Source organism: Xiphophorus couchianus, chromosome 2 (assembly GCF_001444195.1).
Source record: "Xiphophorus couchianus chromosome 2, X_couchianus-1.0, whole genome shotgun sequence".
NCBI classification, from domain to species: domain Eukaryota; kingdom Metazoa; phylum Chordata; class Actinopteri; order Cyprinodontiformes; family Poeciliidae; genus Xiphophorus; species Xiphophorus couchianus.
In genome coordinates, this window is record NC_040229.1 from 9,577,856 (window position 1) to 9,593,766 (window position 15,911).

At 36.4% G+C, this 15,911-nt stretch overlaps 1 protein-coding gene across 13 annotated transcripts in view; it reads right to left on the minus strand.

Annotated features, from left to right (window-relative positions):
* Nucleotides 1-2,280: 2,280 nt before the first annotated feature.
* LOC114153292 (pleckstrin homology domain-containing family A member 5-like) overlaps nucleotides 2,281-15,911 on the minus strand; it is a 119,157-nt gene continuing 105,526 nt past the window's right edge. For 7 of the 13 annotated variants that reach the window (XM_028031794.1, XM_028031785.1, XM_028031767.1 and 4 more), the window contains 11 exons: nucleotides 15,736-15,837; nucleotides 13,812-13,970; nucleotides 12,505-12,663; nucleotides 10,753-10,873; nucleotides 9,743-9,858; nucleotides 7,982-8,197; nucleotides 7,189-7,350; nucleotides 6,097-6,230; nucleotides 4,478-4,620; nucleotides 4,107-4,185; nucleotides 2,281-3,318 (listed from right to left, as the gene is read on the minus strand). In XM_028031794.1, coding sequence (XP_027887595.1) covers nucleotides 3,261-3,318; nucleotides 4,107-4,185; nucleotides 4,478-4,620; nucleotides 6,097-6,230; nucleotides 7,189-7,350; nucleotides 7,982-8,197; nucleotides 9,743-9,858; nucleotides 10,753-10,873; nucleotides 12,505-12,663; nucleotides 13,812-13,970; nucleotides 15,736-15,837 — 1,449 coding nt within the window. In that variant the 3' untranslated portion in view covers nucleotides 2,281-3,260. Of the gene's footprint in view, nucleotides 3,319-4,083; nucleotides 4,186-4,477; nucleotides 4,621-6,096; nucleotides 6,231-7,188; nucleotides 7,351-7,981; nucleotides 8,198-9,742; nucleotides 9,859-10,752; nucleotides 10,874-12,504; nucleotides 12,664-13,811; nucleotides 13,971-15,735; nucleotides 15,838-15,911 lie in introns of all 13 variants that reach the window. The other 6 variants (XM_028031827.1, XM_028031777.1, XM_028031733.1 and 3 more) reach the window with 5 other exon arrangements.

Here is a 15,911-nt window from a genome sequence, read left to right on the forward strand (position 1 = left end):
CAAGTATTTATTATTAGATTTCCTTTTTTTCTATTTAATATGCCGTCGTAGAAAAACGTTTTGTATATTAAGTGAAATTGCAAAAACTACCACCAGAGGGAGCCACAGTTCTATTTTCTGACCGGTCCTCATTCCGACAACAGGCTGAAATTTAGATACTGAATCTCAATTTTATCTAAACTTTATATGTTTATGCAAGCTAATCGTTGTTAATCAGTAGAAAAACAAAACAAAAAAATAAAAATAAAACATTTACCAATTTAACTGGAGTGCTTTTGTCTGAATTCCTATTCTGTGGTGCGTTTGAGAGCAACCCGTTTTGGCGCGTTCTCTTTAAATGCACTTTAAGCCACGCCCCTCTTCAGGTCGCAGAGCGACCAGTTATTAATAACTCCAGTTATTTTTATAGTTCTATAGCACAGATAATTATACAGCAGCACTGAAAATCATATCAATTACCAAATTGATTAAAAAAAAAAAAGATAGTAAAACGGCACAAACAATGCCAAACTTTTCATTTAATAATAATAATAATAATTTTTTTAAAACATGTACGGTTATGTCCTCAAGCAGCTAAAACCGAGAACACGGCGCTAACATAGTAGGAGGGATGATGCTAGCGCTATCAAAACAATAGCCAGGACACAATAAATTAATATCGAAAATAAAGTTAGTTTGCTTTAGTGTTATTTGACGCTTACCACTTTGCTGTGTTTGTCGCTGCTATTAATGGAAAGAATTGACCCCTCAATCAGGCGAAGTCTTTCGGCAAATCCTTCTTGGTGCTGGCGGATGTTGCCGAAGCAGTCCTCCTTCAAATGGTTCGCAAACATACATAACTTTCTCCTCCGATGTGGATATATTTTCAAGAAAAATAAAATGTAGCCAGTAACTTCGAAGTGGTTCATTTGTTGGTGTAAGGAACTGTGTGGGTTAATACCGTCAACAACAGAACATTCTGACTCTTCTCCCTGAAGTTTCAGGATCCTTGAACTTGAGATTTCAAAATCTGAGAAATAAAAATGGCGGATTCACCAAATTAGTTAGCCGGTGGCCCCCGTTTAGCTGCTCCACGGGAAATACTGCGGCGTAATTGTTCAAGAAACATAACAGAGAGTAGAGAATTGTGAACTGATTGAGAATATGACCAAAACGGAACATCTTGTTCACCAACGAAGGAAAAATGAAGCGGGAGTTAGGTAGGTCGATTGGAGCACCGGCGTCATTTTCTGTGAGCAGCGCATTCTGTGACCATAGGAGGCGCTGTTGCATTGGTTTTACACCATAAGTTGGCCTCGAAGACGAAAGTCAGGAGAGATTAAGAAAAAGCCGAGCAAACCCATTTTTCTTGTACCAAACTGTTTGTGATCAATTTCTCGTTCTTCAACTTCCAAAGTATAAAAAGTAAATAACATGACAATATGACGCCTATTATCACGATCATAGTGTAACTTATAGTAAAACCGAGTTAATTCTGGTGACTTTATTTCCTCAGAGTATCATTTGACCTCCAGAGGTGGGTTGAGTAGGAAAAATTATACTAACGTAACACTAATGTTTACGTTTACTTGAGTAAAAGTAAAAAAAAAACATTCCATAAAAAGACAACTTAAGTTCTGAATAACATTTAATGCAATATTTTAAAAAATATGGTCAGTTAAGGAACTGTTATAATACATTTATACTTAGTTGTTTGTATTTATAAATATTCAAATAATTTTCAAAATCCAAAATTTTTTTGTATTTCATGTGAAGATGTTTATTGACTGTTTTTAATTTGTAATGTCAAATGTAATGCATTTACAGATCTGTGTCACATCTGTTGTTTTATTATTTTATATAGAAAGAATACTTACAGAGTAATACCTGCAGTTTGCAAGTAACATTCAACTGTCTCATTCACAAAATATATGATGGAGTATTTTTAGTTTAACTCTTTGTGTCAAATGTTAAACCTTGCGAAGTCTAACCCTTTGCAGTTATTACCAAATTTTAATAATACATTTTATTTTCATCAACTTTCTGTTGACCTTAGTGAGCAGTGCCACCATCGTGGGGTAAAAACCACGGAAAAAGAGGAAGGTAAGCTGAAGCAGAAGAAACAGCTAAAGCTATTAACTGCTTGGGTAATTTTGTTAAACCACAAAATGAAGACCCAGGATCAGGATGGAGAAACTCAGCTGGCCTGGGAACAGCTTGTACCTCCTGAGTACGAGCTGCACCTTCAGCTTCTCCACAAACATAAAAAGAGTAAAGAATAAAGAACACTGAAACGCAAACAACTATTAAAAACTGCAATGTTTATTTAACATGATATAAAACAGATGGGATATGAACATTTGCAAATCAAATCTGTATGTACGTACCTATATATTGGGTATATATTCCCATCCTGATGCACCATGTACATTATATACACAGTAAACCTCTGATAGTTACACTTTATACACACACGCAAAAATATCTTCAATTTACAAAGGCTTCTTTTTTTATTGCTTTTCTCTTTTAGACATGCATTTTTTTCAGCTCCAGGGCTTTAAACCAACATGTCCTAAAATAGTACCAAACTCTGAAATTTTTGTCCATCTCTCAATTTAAATATATATCTCAGACATAGGGAACAGAGAGCGACTTAAGTCAGAACATTCAAATATGTATATGTATCGGCAGCTGACTGGAAACATCGAAATTTACAAATCATTTTAGTCTGCAAGAGTAAAGTTGCTCCAATATTATATATGAGGAATACAGATCTGGTATTAATCAGTATAGACAAGTGTTCTTTACAATAAATTGATAAATATAACTAGTTAGCTAAATGTCACCATCTGAAAAGTAATCTGAATTAAATATTAAAGATTAAATTTAGCTAAAAGAATACGCAGAAGCATCTTAAAACCTCAAAATGGTGTTGAAACGCGAGTGGAAAAAGTGGCCTAAAATACTCTGTATTCAGTCTGTAGCCTCCCATATATACAGATAGACCTATATTGCAACAACCTATTAAAACTAAAAATATAATAAAAACAAACTGAAAATGAAACTGCAGCATCAACGGTAAACAAAAAAAATGGAAAATGGGGGGAGAGTTTCCTCTCGACGTGGGGAAATGTAACCGAAGACTGGCGTACACGCTTCAGATGTCACAGTGAGGATACAGAAGTCCGAGGCTAAACGCTGCCAGGCTGAAGTTGGCAGTTTCACGTTCTGTAGGTCAAGGCCTTGTGCTGATCTCCAGGAAGAAGATCCTCAGGAGGAGTTCATGCTTTCCTTGTTACTTCCTTCATGTGTAGGTCTTTACTGAGGCCAGAGCCTGTGCTGGAGAGCGACAAATGGAGTTCAAAATTACTTTCAGATGAATTTTTACCTGATAAAATAAGCATTTCAAAACATAAAATGCTTTGTAACAGCTTTGAACCTTTTATATTTTGTCATGTGTCTTACTGGGATTTTGACCAACACAAAGTAGTGAATAATTGCCATAATATAATACAATGTCTTTACAATTTTATATTACCAGACTTTTGAAAGTTTAATGAAGTTTTAACATAAAGACAAGTGAAATACACTGCAGTAGCTTCATCCTCGAAGGCGGGGCTAGGTCCAACCAGGTGTTCTGCACAGGTGAATGGTTCCCATGGAGATTAAAGGATGCCTCTAACATGCATTAAAGATTAAAGGCAACACTCCAGGTATGTTTTTGATGAGGGCGTAACATTATAACATTGAAAAAAGTAAGTTTTACATAATACCGCGCCTTTAAAGGCAGCTAGTTGTGCTGGATTTTATTTTGGGGAATATTTCTTTACGTACACCAAACCTTAAGATCTTAAATCATCAAAAAAGTTTTGCTATATCACATAAAATCCCAATAATCAACATTGAAGTTATTTATTGGAAGGCACAGGTATGTATGAAATACTGGACAGTAACACCAAGTCAAACCATGCTAATGCACAGCAACAAAGAATACATAACAGCACCTGATAACCATTCCCTTCATCATAGAGTGTTTTACAGATTATGATTGAGAAATTAATTGTACAGAAATATGATTATGAAGAAAACAGGATGATGAAGGACCTTACTGGTGCCACTACACACACATGAAGTGAGAGCCGTCAGTGAGCTGAGGGGGTGTGTTGGGAGACTGTGGGGGTGGGGAAGAAGATGACAGGCTTTTCACTGCAATTAAAAAAAGCAACATGTTGAACACACAGCCACACACACACAAAAGATAATAATAAAAAAACAATAATTAGGTCAATAAGCAATTACTAAATGACCAACTAGCAGAATTAAACAATAAGGTGGATGAAATAAATTAGGAAATTAAAAGAGTGTGTTAGGAGAAATTAATTACTAATGGAAGCAGAAAGTTTGTGTCTAAGAACATCCTCCCACCAGTTTTTGCTCAAGTCCATACATTTCTTCAATGTAATCCCCCTCCTTGTGTCTGTCGTCCCTGCAGACATACCTGCTACCAGCTTGCTGCGTTTGGAGGCCTCCGCTGCCAGTTCATAGGAGATATTAATCATCTTCTCCTTCTCCTGTACAGTAACCTCCTCTTCATTGACGTCCTCTGGGCTTAAAGCTAAACTAGGTAGCACATTCGCCATGCTAGGAAATAAGACACACAAATGGCTTCTGTAGTGCATACTGCAGCTTTTATACATACAGTGCAGTAGCAAGGTATTTGCCCGCTTATATTTAGTCTTTTTCCAAATTTTTTTTGCCACGGTTGAACAATAATAATAATAAAAAACTATAGTGTCATAAAAACATAATAAGGATGACCATAAGTGTTTTAGATTATTAATTTTATTTAAAGGTGACCCATTGAACAGGTTAGGATAGATCTATACATATGCACTACATTTCTCACACAAAATCCTTCTGAGATAACGAGATTTTAGTCTGGTCAGTATGTTTTGATTAAATGTTCTAGAACTCTGCTTGGGTTGCTAAGTAACAGGCAGAGTTCTACTGGGGTTGCTAGGTAATGGGACTGGGCTTCTCTGGGGTTACTAGGTGAAGGGCAGTGCCTGCTGATTTGTGACCTTACATATAATTTTTTTTGTGAAACAGCTCACTTTCTAGACATCAAAAGCATTAACTAAATGTCAAAAACTGTCTGGATGTTTTTATTTAAGTGCTTGGGCTGATTTTAGAAGCAGCAGAGACCCAAAAAGTAGTACATAAACACACTAAATGTACATTTTCCCTTTATTTAAACATTTTGCAGCACTTGTGGAGTTTACTCACAGTTATCAGACATGCAGAAAACTGTCAGGAAACAAACCACAAGTTCCTATTTGGTAAATGTTAATATCAGACAGAGATAACCTAAGTAAATATAAGCTCATCAATGTTCAATCTAGGGCTACAACTAATGATTATTTTATCTAAATCTGATTTTAAAAAAGTTGCCACATTCTGTAATTTCTTATTTAAACCACTTGGACTTTTTAATACAATATTAAAAATACAGTAAACGTTGCAAATAAACAATTAAGTTCCTTCTTTGAATAAGAAAATGCAAATTTTACAGACTGGAGTAGTTTTGATAGGGAGGTTCTTTCTATTTGTGGTTTCTGGAGTCCTAAAGCTTTAGAAACGGCTTTCTAACCCTTCACAGACAGATGGAAGATGTGAACGACTTTATTTCCAACCTGTTGTTGAATTTCTTTGGATATGTTGCTTCTAAAATTGCTGTTAGCCGTTGCATTTTTTTTAAGTTAAGTTAAACACAGTTTATTGAAGATTTAACAAGGGGTAGCAATCAAATTTTATAGTTATTTTCCCCTTTAATCAGCAAAATCATACCTTTAAAACTGCTTGTTGTATTTACTCAGGTTATATTTGTCTAACATTAAAGTTTGTTTCATGATCTGAACATCTGTAAGGGGGGAAATACTTTTAAAAAAACACAAACCTGTTTGTGACCTCTAAGTTTATCCTTAAAGCCTAATTACTGAATCTGCTGAGAAATTTCATTTAGCTGCAAGAAGCTCCTTTATATACAGGATATTTCTCTTATGAAGTGCCTGCACAGAAATGTCTGTAGTTTAATGTTATTGACTCAAGTATTTTTACCTGTTTTTTGCTATTAGGGCTTTAATACGATCCACTTTCCGCCGCTTATCGGCCTCCTGCTCCGGACTCAGCGGCTCTTCTGGGTCTGATTCAATGTAACGCTCAGGAATCAGAACTTTGTCTGGTACAGAAAGCTGAAAAAGAAAAACAAGAAGCTGTTACACATTTCATATAAATCAATTACTTTGTAGATGACAAATAAAGGAAACAAAACTGATACTGATAATTTAATAGATTTAATAGATTTACCAGATTCTCCTCACCCATTCATTATCATTAGGACTGAAACTAATGATTATCTTAGTAATCAATTATTCTGACGATTAATCAATTCATTAGATAAAAAAAGTCACATTCTGTAGATTTTTTGCTTAACCAGAAAATGACTTTTAATTATCTAAAATGCAATAACATAGTAATCCTTTAGTGAATGTTTGATCATCTGTAGCAAAGAATGCTAAAAAAAATTGTATACTTTCCTGTTGATTATTCTTTCAATTAATAATTGGATGTCAAAAGGTGCTTATTAGGATTTTTCTTTTTCTTTTTTTTTATCATTTAACTGTTTATGACTATTTTTCACTTTTGTTTACATTCACAATGTACATGAACACTTCACATTCAACATAACATAAAATAAAACTTTCGCTTGAGAGTTAATCCTCTATTTGATCTTTGTCCCGTCTAGTTTGTCTAGTTATTTATTTTTGTCGCTGTCTTTTGTCTTGAATGTTTCTTTTTCTTTTTTACAGAATCTGAAGCAGATGATGCTAAAACTGCCACTTGAGGAGTTATGGGTAGAATATATTCATAGACAGCAGATTTTTATTTTTTATTTTAAATTCAAAATGTAATTATTTTTTGTGCAATTGTGGCTTGAAAACTGCTCTGACTGTGATGTTTTATCAGGAAATGGCTATTTTTAGAGTCGTCATACTCCAGTTAATGATTTAACAATTACTAAATTATAAGACAATTATTTTAAAAAAATGTCTCAGGATTAATGTGGTTCATCATTTCAGCCCTAGTTAACACCACACCAAACTTGTCTAGTAGTACCAGAGTGTGATGACTAGTGTTCTGCTGGTTTACCTCTCGATCCAGGTTGAAATGATCGTCCTGCGAGGATTCTTTGAGGCGGGCGATCTCCTCTGCAGGCGTCTCCTGCTCCCTCACCAAGTTCTGGTTTCTGAGCGACGCCTCCAGCTCCTGAATGTCACTGCTCATCACCTCATCTCTGCGCCTTATTTGGGACTAAACACATGACAACAAACAAGAAAACCCCCCCACAAAATTACAGGAATTGATAAGACGCGTAAGGGAAAATTCACCAATCGGTCGGAGATCATAACTGCCTAAAATCTATAGACGCATACAATCAATGTTTAAACTAATTTATAAAATACGTACGACCTCTTTGTGTGGATAACAAGGTTCTGGTGACCAGCAGAGTAAGTACATGTAGTAACGTACATTTAGGCTGTATTAGCTTGCAGATAAAAGCTACTGTACATTAGAAAAGCTAATTTTTCTAGTCCAGCAGTAAATATCACTGACATTTATCTTAGTATTACAGAGGGGAGGGTAGAGTATTCAAAAATTGCAATAGAGTAATATTTGGAATGTATTTATATTGTTCATAAGTTAGATAGGAACAAGGACAGAGCTAATTGTAAGCTTGTGACTTTTTGTTGTTGTCATAGCAACTCCATAGAAACTGCCTGCCAACATGGCTGTCAGTTACAAAGTTCACGGATGTGTAACGTCACATCAGAGCTATGATTAGGTCGCCTTTAATAAAACATTGAAATAGATCCGAACTCAAAGAAAACTGAATATGAGTATCAGTGAATAAATCTGTTTGTGGGTGTCGGTTAACCAGCACCTTCATGCTGTGGAAATGATTCTCTCTGTTGAACGAGTGACTGCGTGAGGGCGGGTTCTCCAGGCTGCCTCCCCGGAAGCTCAGCGACTTCTTCTTCTCCCTGAGGGAGCCCTGCTGGTGGCGGCGAATCCTCTCCATCTGCTCCTCCACGCTCATCCTGGGCCGGCTGCCGTCCACGGCGCACAGCTGCTGCTCCACGGCGCTGCGCGGCCGGTCCTAGCCAAACACCAAAACACGATCTTTAATTGAACTGTGACCTTACCCAAAGCAGAGAGCCACTGGCTTTTCCCACATTCATTTTCAAGCACTTTCCAAGTATTTTCAAGGTCAGTTTTCAAACTGTCCCAGCACCACACTTTGGAGATAAAAACAATACAACTCAAGTAAAAAAGACACTTTAAACTCACTATTTTATGATACAATTTATAACTGCTGTGAATACTATCTTGAGATAGTATTCTACATTCCACAGCAGGGACAAGTTAAACTAAAATAAATCTAAAATGGTAACACTTTATTTGATATTGTGTGCATAAGACTGACATGACGCTGTCATAAACATGAAGGAGTATTTATGAATGTTTATACCTGAAGTGTCATTCGGTAAATGATGACACTTTTAATGCAAAGTTGATACTTTTAATGAACTTTTAACGCAACTTTTGGTGAAACTTTGAATTAAAAGTTTAATTATTTACTGAATGACACTTCATGACAACAGTCGTAAAAATTTATAAAGACTCCTTCATATTCCGATTGTGGCTTTATTCTTCCAGTTGTATCACTTTATTATGATAATTTAATTTTTTATTGGTATCATAAGTACAGGCCCTGTGACACAGCGCACAGAGTGAATATAATTTAAAAATAGCACAATATGGCCAAGATATCCAGCACTGCGACAATATTGCCACAGTAGTGACTTTTTTATTTTTATGTGTGAGACAAAATGGTATCACGCTCTAGTTAGGTCAGCCCCCCTGATGCAGCTTTAACTGTAAAAACTGGGGATTGTTGAATATACTGTAAAATTTACCAACAACAATAGAGAAAATGTGACTTCTTAGACTGTGGCATGTTTTATTAATGTTTCCGTTCTGTGAACCAGACTGAAGTGAAGCCCAAACATCCTGGCTGCTGTTGCTGGCACGCTCCTGCAGACACACATGGCTGCACTCTGAGGGCTCGGGGCTTATTACTGCCTGAATAGAAGAGGCTGATGATGTGAAGTTGCTAATTTTCCGGTTTGTGCTTTGCTGAAGGACTCGCAGATGTGGACCTGGTGTTTAGTCGAAGCAACCTCCAAGCTGGACTGGAGCTAAACTTTACGAGCTTCAGAAACAATCCAGTTGAAATTTAGATGAACCATATATAAACAAGCGTTTACAAGAGATAAATTATGTTATATATTCATGTTTCTTTAAACAGAAAGCCGTGCAGACGCACTGGGAAGGGGACACACCCTGCAGCGCAGTGCACTAATGATACGGTTGGTGTATGTAAAATGATAGTGTTTGAGGCTGGAAACTGCATAAAGTCTGCTTTATGAGCATGAGTAACAGCCTGACCATGTGTTGCACAACTTGCACACAATTAAAATGGGAATAAATACAATTTGAGAAAATTAGATGGTGTCAAGTTCACAGCTGTCTACAAAAGGTTCACCATGATAGAATCAAAAACACTAATTTTGTTCCATTTCTACAGATTAAACAGCTGAAACACTGAGATTAAGTTTCTCATCCACGTTTGGTGACTGACCGTCCTCAGATCAGGCTTCTTGGTTTTCCTCAGTGTGACGTAAGATGCGATGGAGGAAGACTCAGGCACTGGAGATTTGGTTCTAGGTGGGACGATGCCAACAGGGTAAGACATGCCTAAACAGAGAGGTAAAAAAAAAAAGTAAAATTTTTTATTAACATTCAAATAGTATCGGAAAGATGCAATATTTATAGAGGGATTAGTTGTTTGTAAACATGGCGGATATAAGAAAGAGCCAGCTTGCCTTTAAACCATCGCCGGTTGCCATGGTTACACACTGTTGCCGTTTTAACATTAGCCAGCATGTTGTAAGCGTATAACAAGTGTTTATTACAGCATGATAAAATAAGTTATGCTACCAAATTGACATTAGTGATTAAAATAAGTCTCAATTACCCAAACACGCTACATGCAGGTGAGTGGAAGAAAAGAAATGTCAGAAACTTCAGTGGCTGGACATTACTTTAGTAAGAACATTAAAGCAATTCTGTCCATAGTAAGACCAGCTCTCAATGAGATCCGTTGAGTGATTCTAAACATGTCAAACAAATCCATGGTGAGCAAAGGCACCAAAAAAGGGTTTTTGTAAAACTGTAAATTGACATAAAAAACAAAATTCAAATGAAAATCATTTACACCTATTTTGGTCACAACTGGCAGTAATTTTGACTGCAGAAAACTTTTGCACTGTTCTAAATAAATTCTTTTGGTCAGGCAAAAATAATCAGTTTATAAAAATTATTGCAGTGTTTGGTCATATCCACAGAAAAATCCCATAAAATTCACATGTGAAAATAACTTGTGAAATTCATTTACTACGTGAAAAATGAGCAAGCAGCTGCAGTCATCAAGGCAGGGGGTAAACTAAGCTGACAGAAATCAAAAGTGCAGCAGGTCGAATGGGAGGCAACGCAAAGTACTGAAAATAAAACCTCCAACATCTGCTGCAGATCACGGGTGCAGTGATCTGCACTAAACCATTAAGATGTATGTTTTTTACTGGTTCCCACCTTTGTTTCCTGCATGTTCTCTGTCAGACGGATGTTCAGATCTGTCCTCTCCGTTGTTCTCATCCACCTCGGCCACGGTGGTCAGCTCTGGTTCACTCTTATACAGCCTGTAGTCGGGACCCTGCAGATGAAAACAAAGTTAACATAAATGGAAAAGAGAAATATATGTAACTGTAGTTACCATTCAGATAGAAAGCAGGTGGACAAATTCAAACTTAGGCATGGTTTATTGTAGGGATGCAAACAATTAATCAGCTTATGATTAATCGCCGATTAATGGTTTATTAGATTAAAATGAGTTCCAATCGATTAACTACGAATTAACTAATAGCAACCTTCTTTTAGTGTTGTAGTCTGACCGTCATCCATAAGAGGGCGCTGCTGGTCATCCTTAAGCGGAGTCAGTTGATACAGAAATAAAGATGGCGGGTCATACCACAACAGGAAAGAGAAACGGTCTAAACTCCGTCCAGTTTGGGATGGAAAATTATTTTGAGTACAGTAGTGAATTAAAGCGTTTCATGGAGTGAAGTTTTAACTTTCCATCAAGAGCAACAATAGAGAGTACTTCTGTATGAATATCTCTCTGTTCATGGGGAAATATGTGTTTCACATATTTTAATCTTTTATTTTATTTTTCTATGCAGCAACCCAAGAGGATCCTGTTTTCCTATATTTAGTCAGAGTTGGGTAGTAACTAGCTACATGTACTCAATTACATTTACTTCAGTAACGTTTTTTTTTTAAATTTACTTTTAGGAGTATTTTTACTACATTGTAGTTTTTACTTAGTAAATATAATAATTTTACCATTAGGTATCGTTACTCTGACTTGAGTAAAACTGGTTTTTCTACCCACTGAACGAAGAACAAACATGTTTTAACCAAATATTCACCAGACAAAGACGCACAAAGGTTTTGTTAAAGTATTATAAAATTTTTATTGAAAGAAACTGATTTGGAGAATTGTTTTTTGTCTGATGTTGTTACTTTTTGTTACTTGTATGAATTATTGTCATTTCCGTCCTTAAAATACCAACATTTCCACTTAACATAATATTTTGGTCCGTCCGGTGATGCCATTTTTAAACATTAAATGATGGATAATTTTAATACGTTACTCAGTACTTGAGTAGATATTTTACCACATACTTTTTTACTCTTCCATGAGTAATTTTTTGGAGAGCTACTTCTTTCTTTTACTTGAGTAAAAATATGTTGAAGTAGTGCTACTTTGACTTGAGTGCAATTTTTGGGTACTTTAGCCAACTCTGTATTTCATAAACATGTCTTACGTTTATTAATATGAGAAAACCACAACTTTCTGTGTATCCAGTCAGTGTTTAATACAGCTGATAATGTAACGCTTTAATTCAAGATATTATAAAAAATATAGGCCTTTATGTTACGCAAAGAAGGTCCTCCATCTTGATACATAGAAAACTAAGGTTTTTAAGAAAATGTCCGCTTATTATTTAATCTAAAGATTAATCAACTTTAGATCAACTCATTAATCGATAACTTGCATCCCTAGTTTATAGCATGAACACAATAAGGTGATACAACACAACAAAACAGAAAATAAGCAAAGGTTTGGCTTCAAAAATGAAACTAAATCAAAAAAGATGGAAGCATTTTGAGGAACATGGATGTGACCCAACTAAAAAATAATAATAATTAAACAAATCCAGTAAACTCAGGGATGTGATGAAGCGGCTGAGAGCGGCGGGGTCAACAGGTCAACAAGCTTACGCTCTGCGAGCTATTCCTTTGATTGGCCTTCCTGTCCTCCGGCCTGTGGAGTGACGCGGGCCGCGCACCAGAGTGAGAGGCAGGCAGAGGGGGAACGACAGGGGAGTTCGGCTCGTAGGAATGGGGAAGAGGCGGCCGCGGGGGCGCCGAGTCCTCCTCCTGGGGATTATATAGGGCATCACAGGACAGGAAGCAAAGGGACACATGGTGCCACCATGCAGGATCAGGGCAGCAGCCATCTGCTCCAGAGCCGCTTTAGCCCATGATGTGTGCTGACCATCTGATTAGCCAGATAGCGCCTCCTCTATTAATGCTGCTTGACTGATGCGAATCTTTAGGGCAGTTTATGCTGGAAGCAAAAGGAAGCGGCTATTTCTGGACACATTATTGCAAGAGATTAATAACTTTTTTTTTTTTTTTTACTAGAAATCAAATATGTCTCAGAGTTCAATTGTTTTATTATAATTGATTTAAAAAGAAATCTATAAAAAAAGAAGCAACTTTTCTATTCTTATTCAAAAAGACAGGCTAAAAATTTAGGGCTGAAATGATTAATCATGGTGAATCGATTATTGAAATAATCATCAACTAATTTAATAATCAATTAATCTTTAACTTCGGCGAACAAACTCAAACAATTGAATAGATTTTCAAAGAAATCTATAGAAAGACAAAAATGAACCCAAATTTCTATGCTAATTTAAGAGGCTAAGAAATGTAGGGTTGAAATGATTAACCAGATTAATTGTGATTAATCCATTCCTGAAATAATCATCTACTAATTTAGTAATTGATTAATCATTAACTGGGGTATATAGGCTCATATAAAAGGCATTTGCTGAAAGAACAACTAAGCAAAAACTGTTCAAAAATATATACATTTTGTATTTAAGATCAGAAAAAAATCTCTAAATATGATCAAGCCAGAACTCCTTAAGTGGCAGTTTGTTTTTACCTCATTCAAATTCAGTAACAAAAAAAAATCTGCTAATAAGCACCTTTTGCTAATAATTATTAATTTATTAATAATAAAAAAAATCACCAAATCAGCTCTATATTTTTTTAATGTTAAGCAGAAAGGGCTGAGCTTTTCACGTTTATGTTCGAAGGATTATTTTGGCTGCAGATGCATGAGTTGATATAAATAATTCAGAGTTCACTAAAAGAATGCTAAGTTGATACATTTTAAGAAATAAAATGTTTATTTTGGGTTCAGAATGTGCCAGTTTTTTATCTGATTAACCATGAAAATCATCGGCTGCCAAAATAATCATGAGTTGTTGCAAAAAACTTTAAAAGCAGCTTACCTCATTTTTGTGCTTACTGAAGTTGGAATTGGACTCATAGAAACCCGTTCCGTCAGCAGCATTTCTCTGACCTTTCTGTTTATCCAGGGCCTCCATCACATCCTGAATCCTCCAGAGCTCCTTCTGGATGCGGACGTGCTGCTGGCTGGGAGGCTCCGTCTGAGAAAACAAACCAGTAGGTTACTGGTCTGATCGATGCTGCATCAAGGTCATCATATACAACTAGAGTAAGGTAGTAACCAGTTACATCTATTCAGTTACATTTAATTGAATAACGTTTTGGAAAAAATTTACTTTTAGGAATATTTTTACTTATGAAGTATCAATACTCAATTTTAGGTAATTTCAGGATTTTCTACCCACTGAATGAAAACCAAACATGTTTTAACCAGAAATTCACCAGACACAGACGCACACCTGCAGGTTTTGTTCAAGTTTTGTAAGTTTTTTATTGAAAGAAACTGATTTATAAAATTTTTCCTTTTGCCTTATTTGATTTGATTTTTCGTAATTATGTTATTTACATGAATTATTTGCATTTTGGTCTTTATCAAATATCAATGTTTAAATTTGGGTTGGTCTGATTATGTAAGTTTTAAAAATATTAACACTGTAAAAACATCCATTTTCTGTACACTCTTGTCCCTAGTGGTGTCGGGAGGTGCTGGTCCATCTCCAGCTATCGTTCTGGGTGAGAGGCGGGGTCACCCTGGACAGACCGTCAGTCTGTCGCAGGGCAACACAGAAACAGACAGGACAAACAACCATGAACACACACACTCACTCACACCTAGGGAGAATTTAGAGAGACCAATGAACCTGACAGTCATGTTTTTGGACTGTGGGAGGAAGCCGGAGAACCCGGAGAGAACCCATGCAAGCACAGGGAGAACATGCCAACTCCATGCAAAAAGACCCCGGGCCGGGAATCGAACCCAGGACATTCTTGCTGCATTCTTGTGCTACCAACTGCGCCACTGTGCAGCCCCTACTCTTACTTCAGTAAAATATGTTGAAGCAGTGCTACAATATTTGGATACCACCGTATAAGACATATAGACATGAGATTCCCATATCTTCGCTCTTCACTCTTCTCCAACCGGATGTTACTACTGGCGGAAACACCAAAAAAGACAATAGGAAGCAGTAGGAGGATGATGGCTTGCTTTAGTTTTTCACAGCATCCCACAGTTCATCAAAAGTTTCTCCATAGCTCTTCTGTAAAATCACTGACTGCAATTTCCCTAAAACACCGCACACGTAGCCGCTGTCAAGTCTGAAGGGCTTGTCACCTGAATAAAACGCCAACGTCTCCTCTGATTGGCTAATAGATGATGTGTGCTAGTGCCATATATATCTCATGTAACTGTTTACATCTGTCGCAGTAATGTTTTTTAATTACTTATCGCGTGAACAAGTTTATTCAAGTTTATATCTTAAATTAATTTCTTATTTAATAGAAACACAACAACTGCAAAATTGTGTATTTTCACCAAAGGTTTTTGCACATTTTTAATGGAAACGCAGTTACATGGCGACTCAGAAAATCCCAGCGGTTTTCTATGGGATTAACTTTTTGTGATTAACAGTGCTGGTTTGTGAGAAATAAAGGTTGCCCGAAATGACATGCACGTGTCTGACTTTTCTGCTCTAAAAAGAATGAGAGTCAAGCTCTCTATTGCTGCACTTTTCCCACAATAAAAGACAAGATAAAATACAGACTTAATTAAAACTTGCAAAACAATACAGTCATCAATAATTCACTTTGCAGTCAGCCAAGAGCCCTCAAGCAGAAACCTTGTATTTGCCCGAAGCATCAATAAAAAGCCTTGCTGAGTTTTCTCTGGAGCTCTAAAATTTACCGTCCTGTATTCAGTGTTAATGCTGCATTAACTTGTCATTCGTGGAAGATAAGGGAGCTTACCTGTGGGCTACCAAGAACTTCAAGCTGCTGTAGTAAATTGTTCTTAGCTACAATCACTTCTGCTTCTATCCGTTCAGACTCCCTACTGGAGCGCTCCAACTCCTAGGAGTGAGAGAAAACAATAAGGTAAACATTTTTTATTAAATTACATAAAAAAGCAGAGAGAGAAAAGCTTG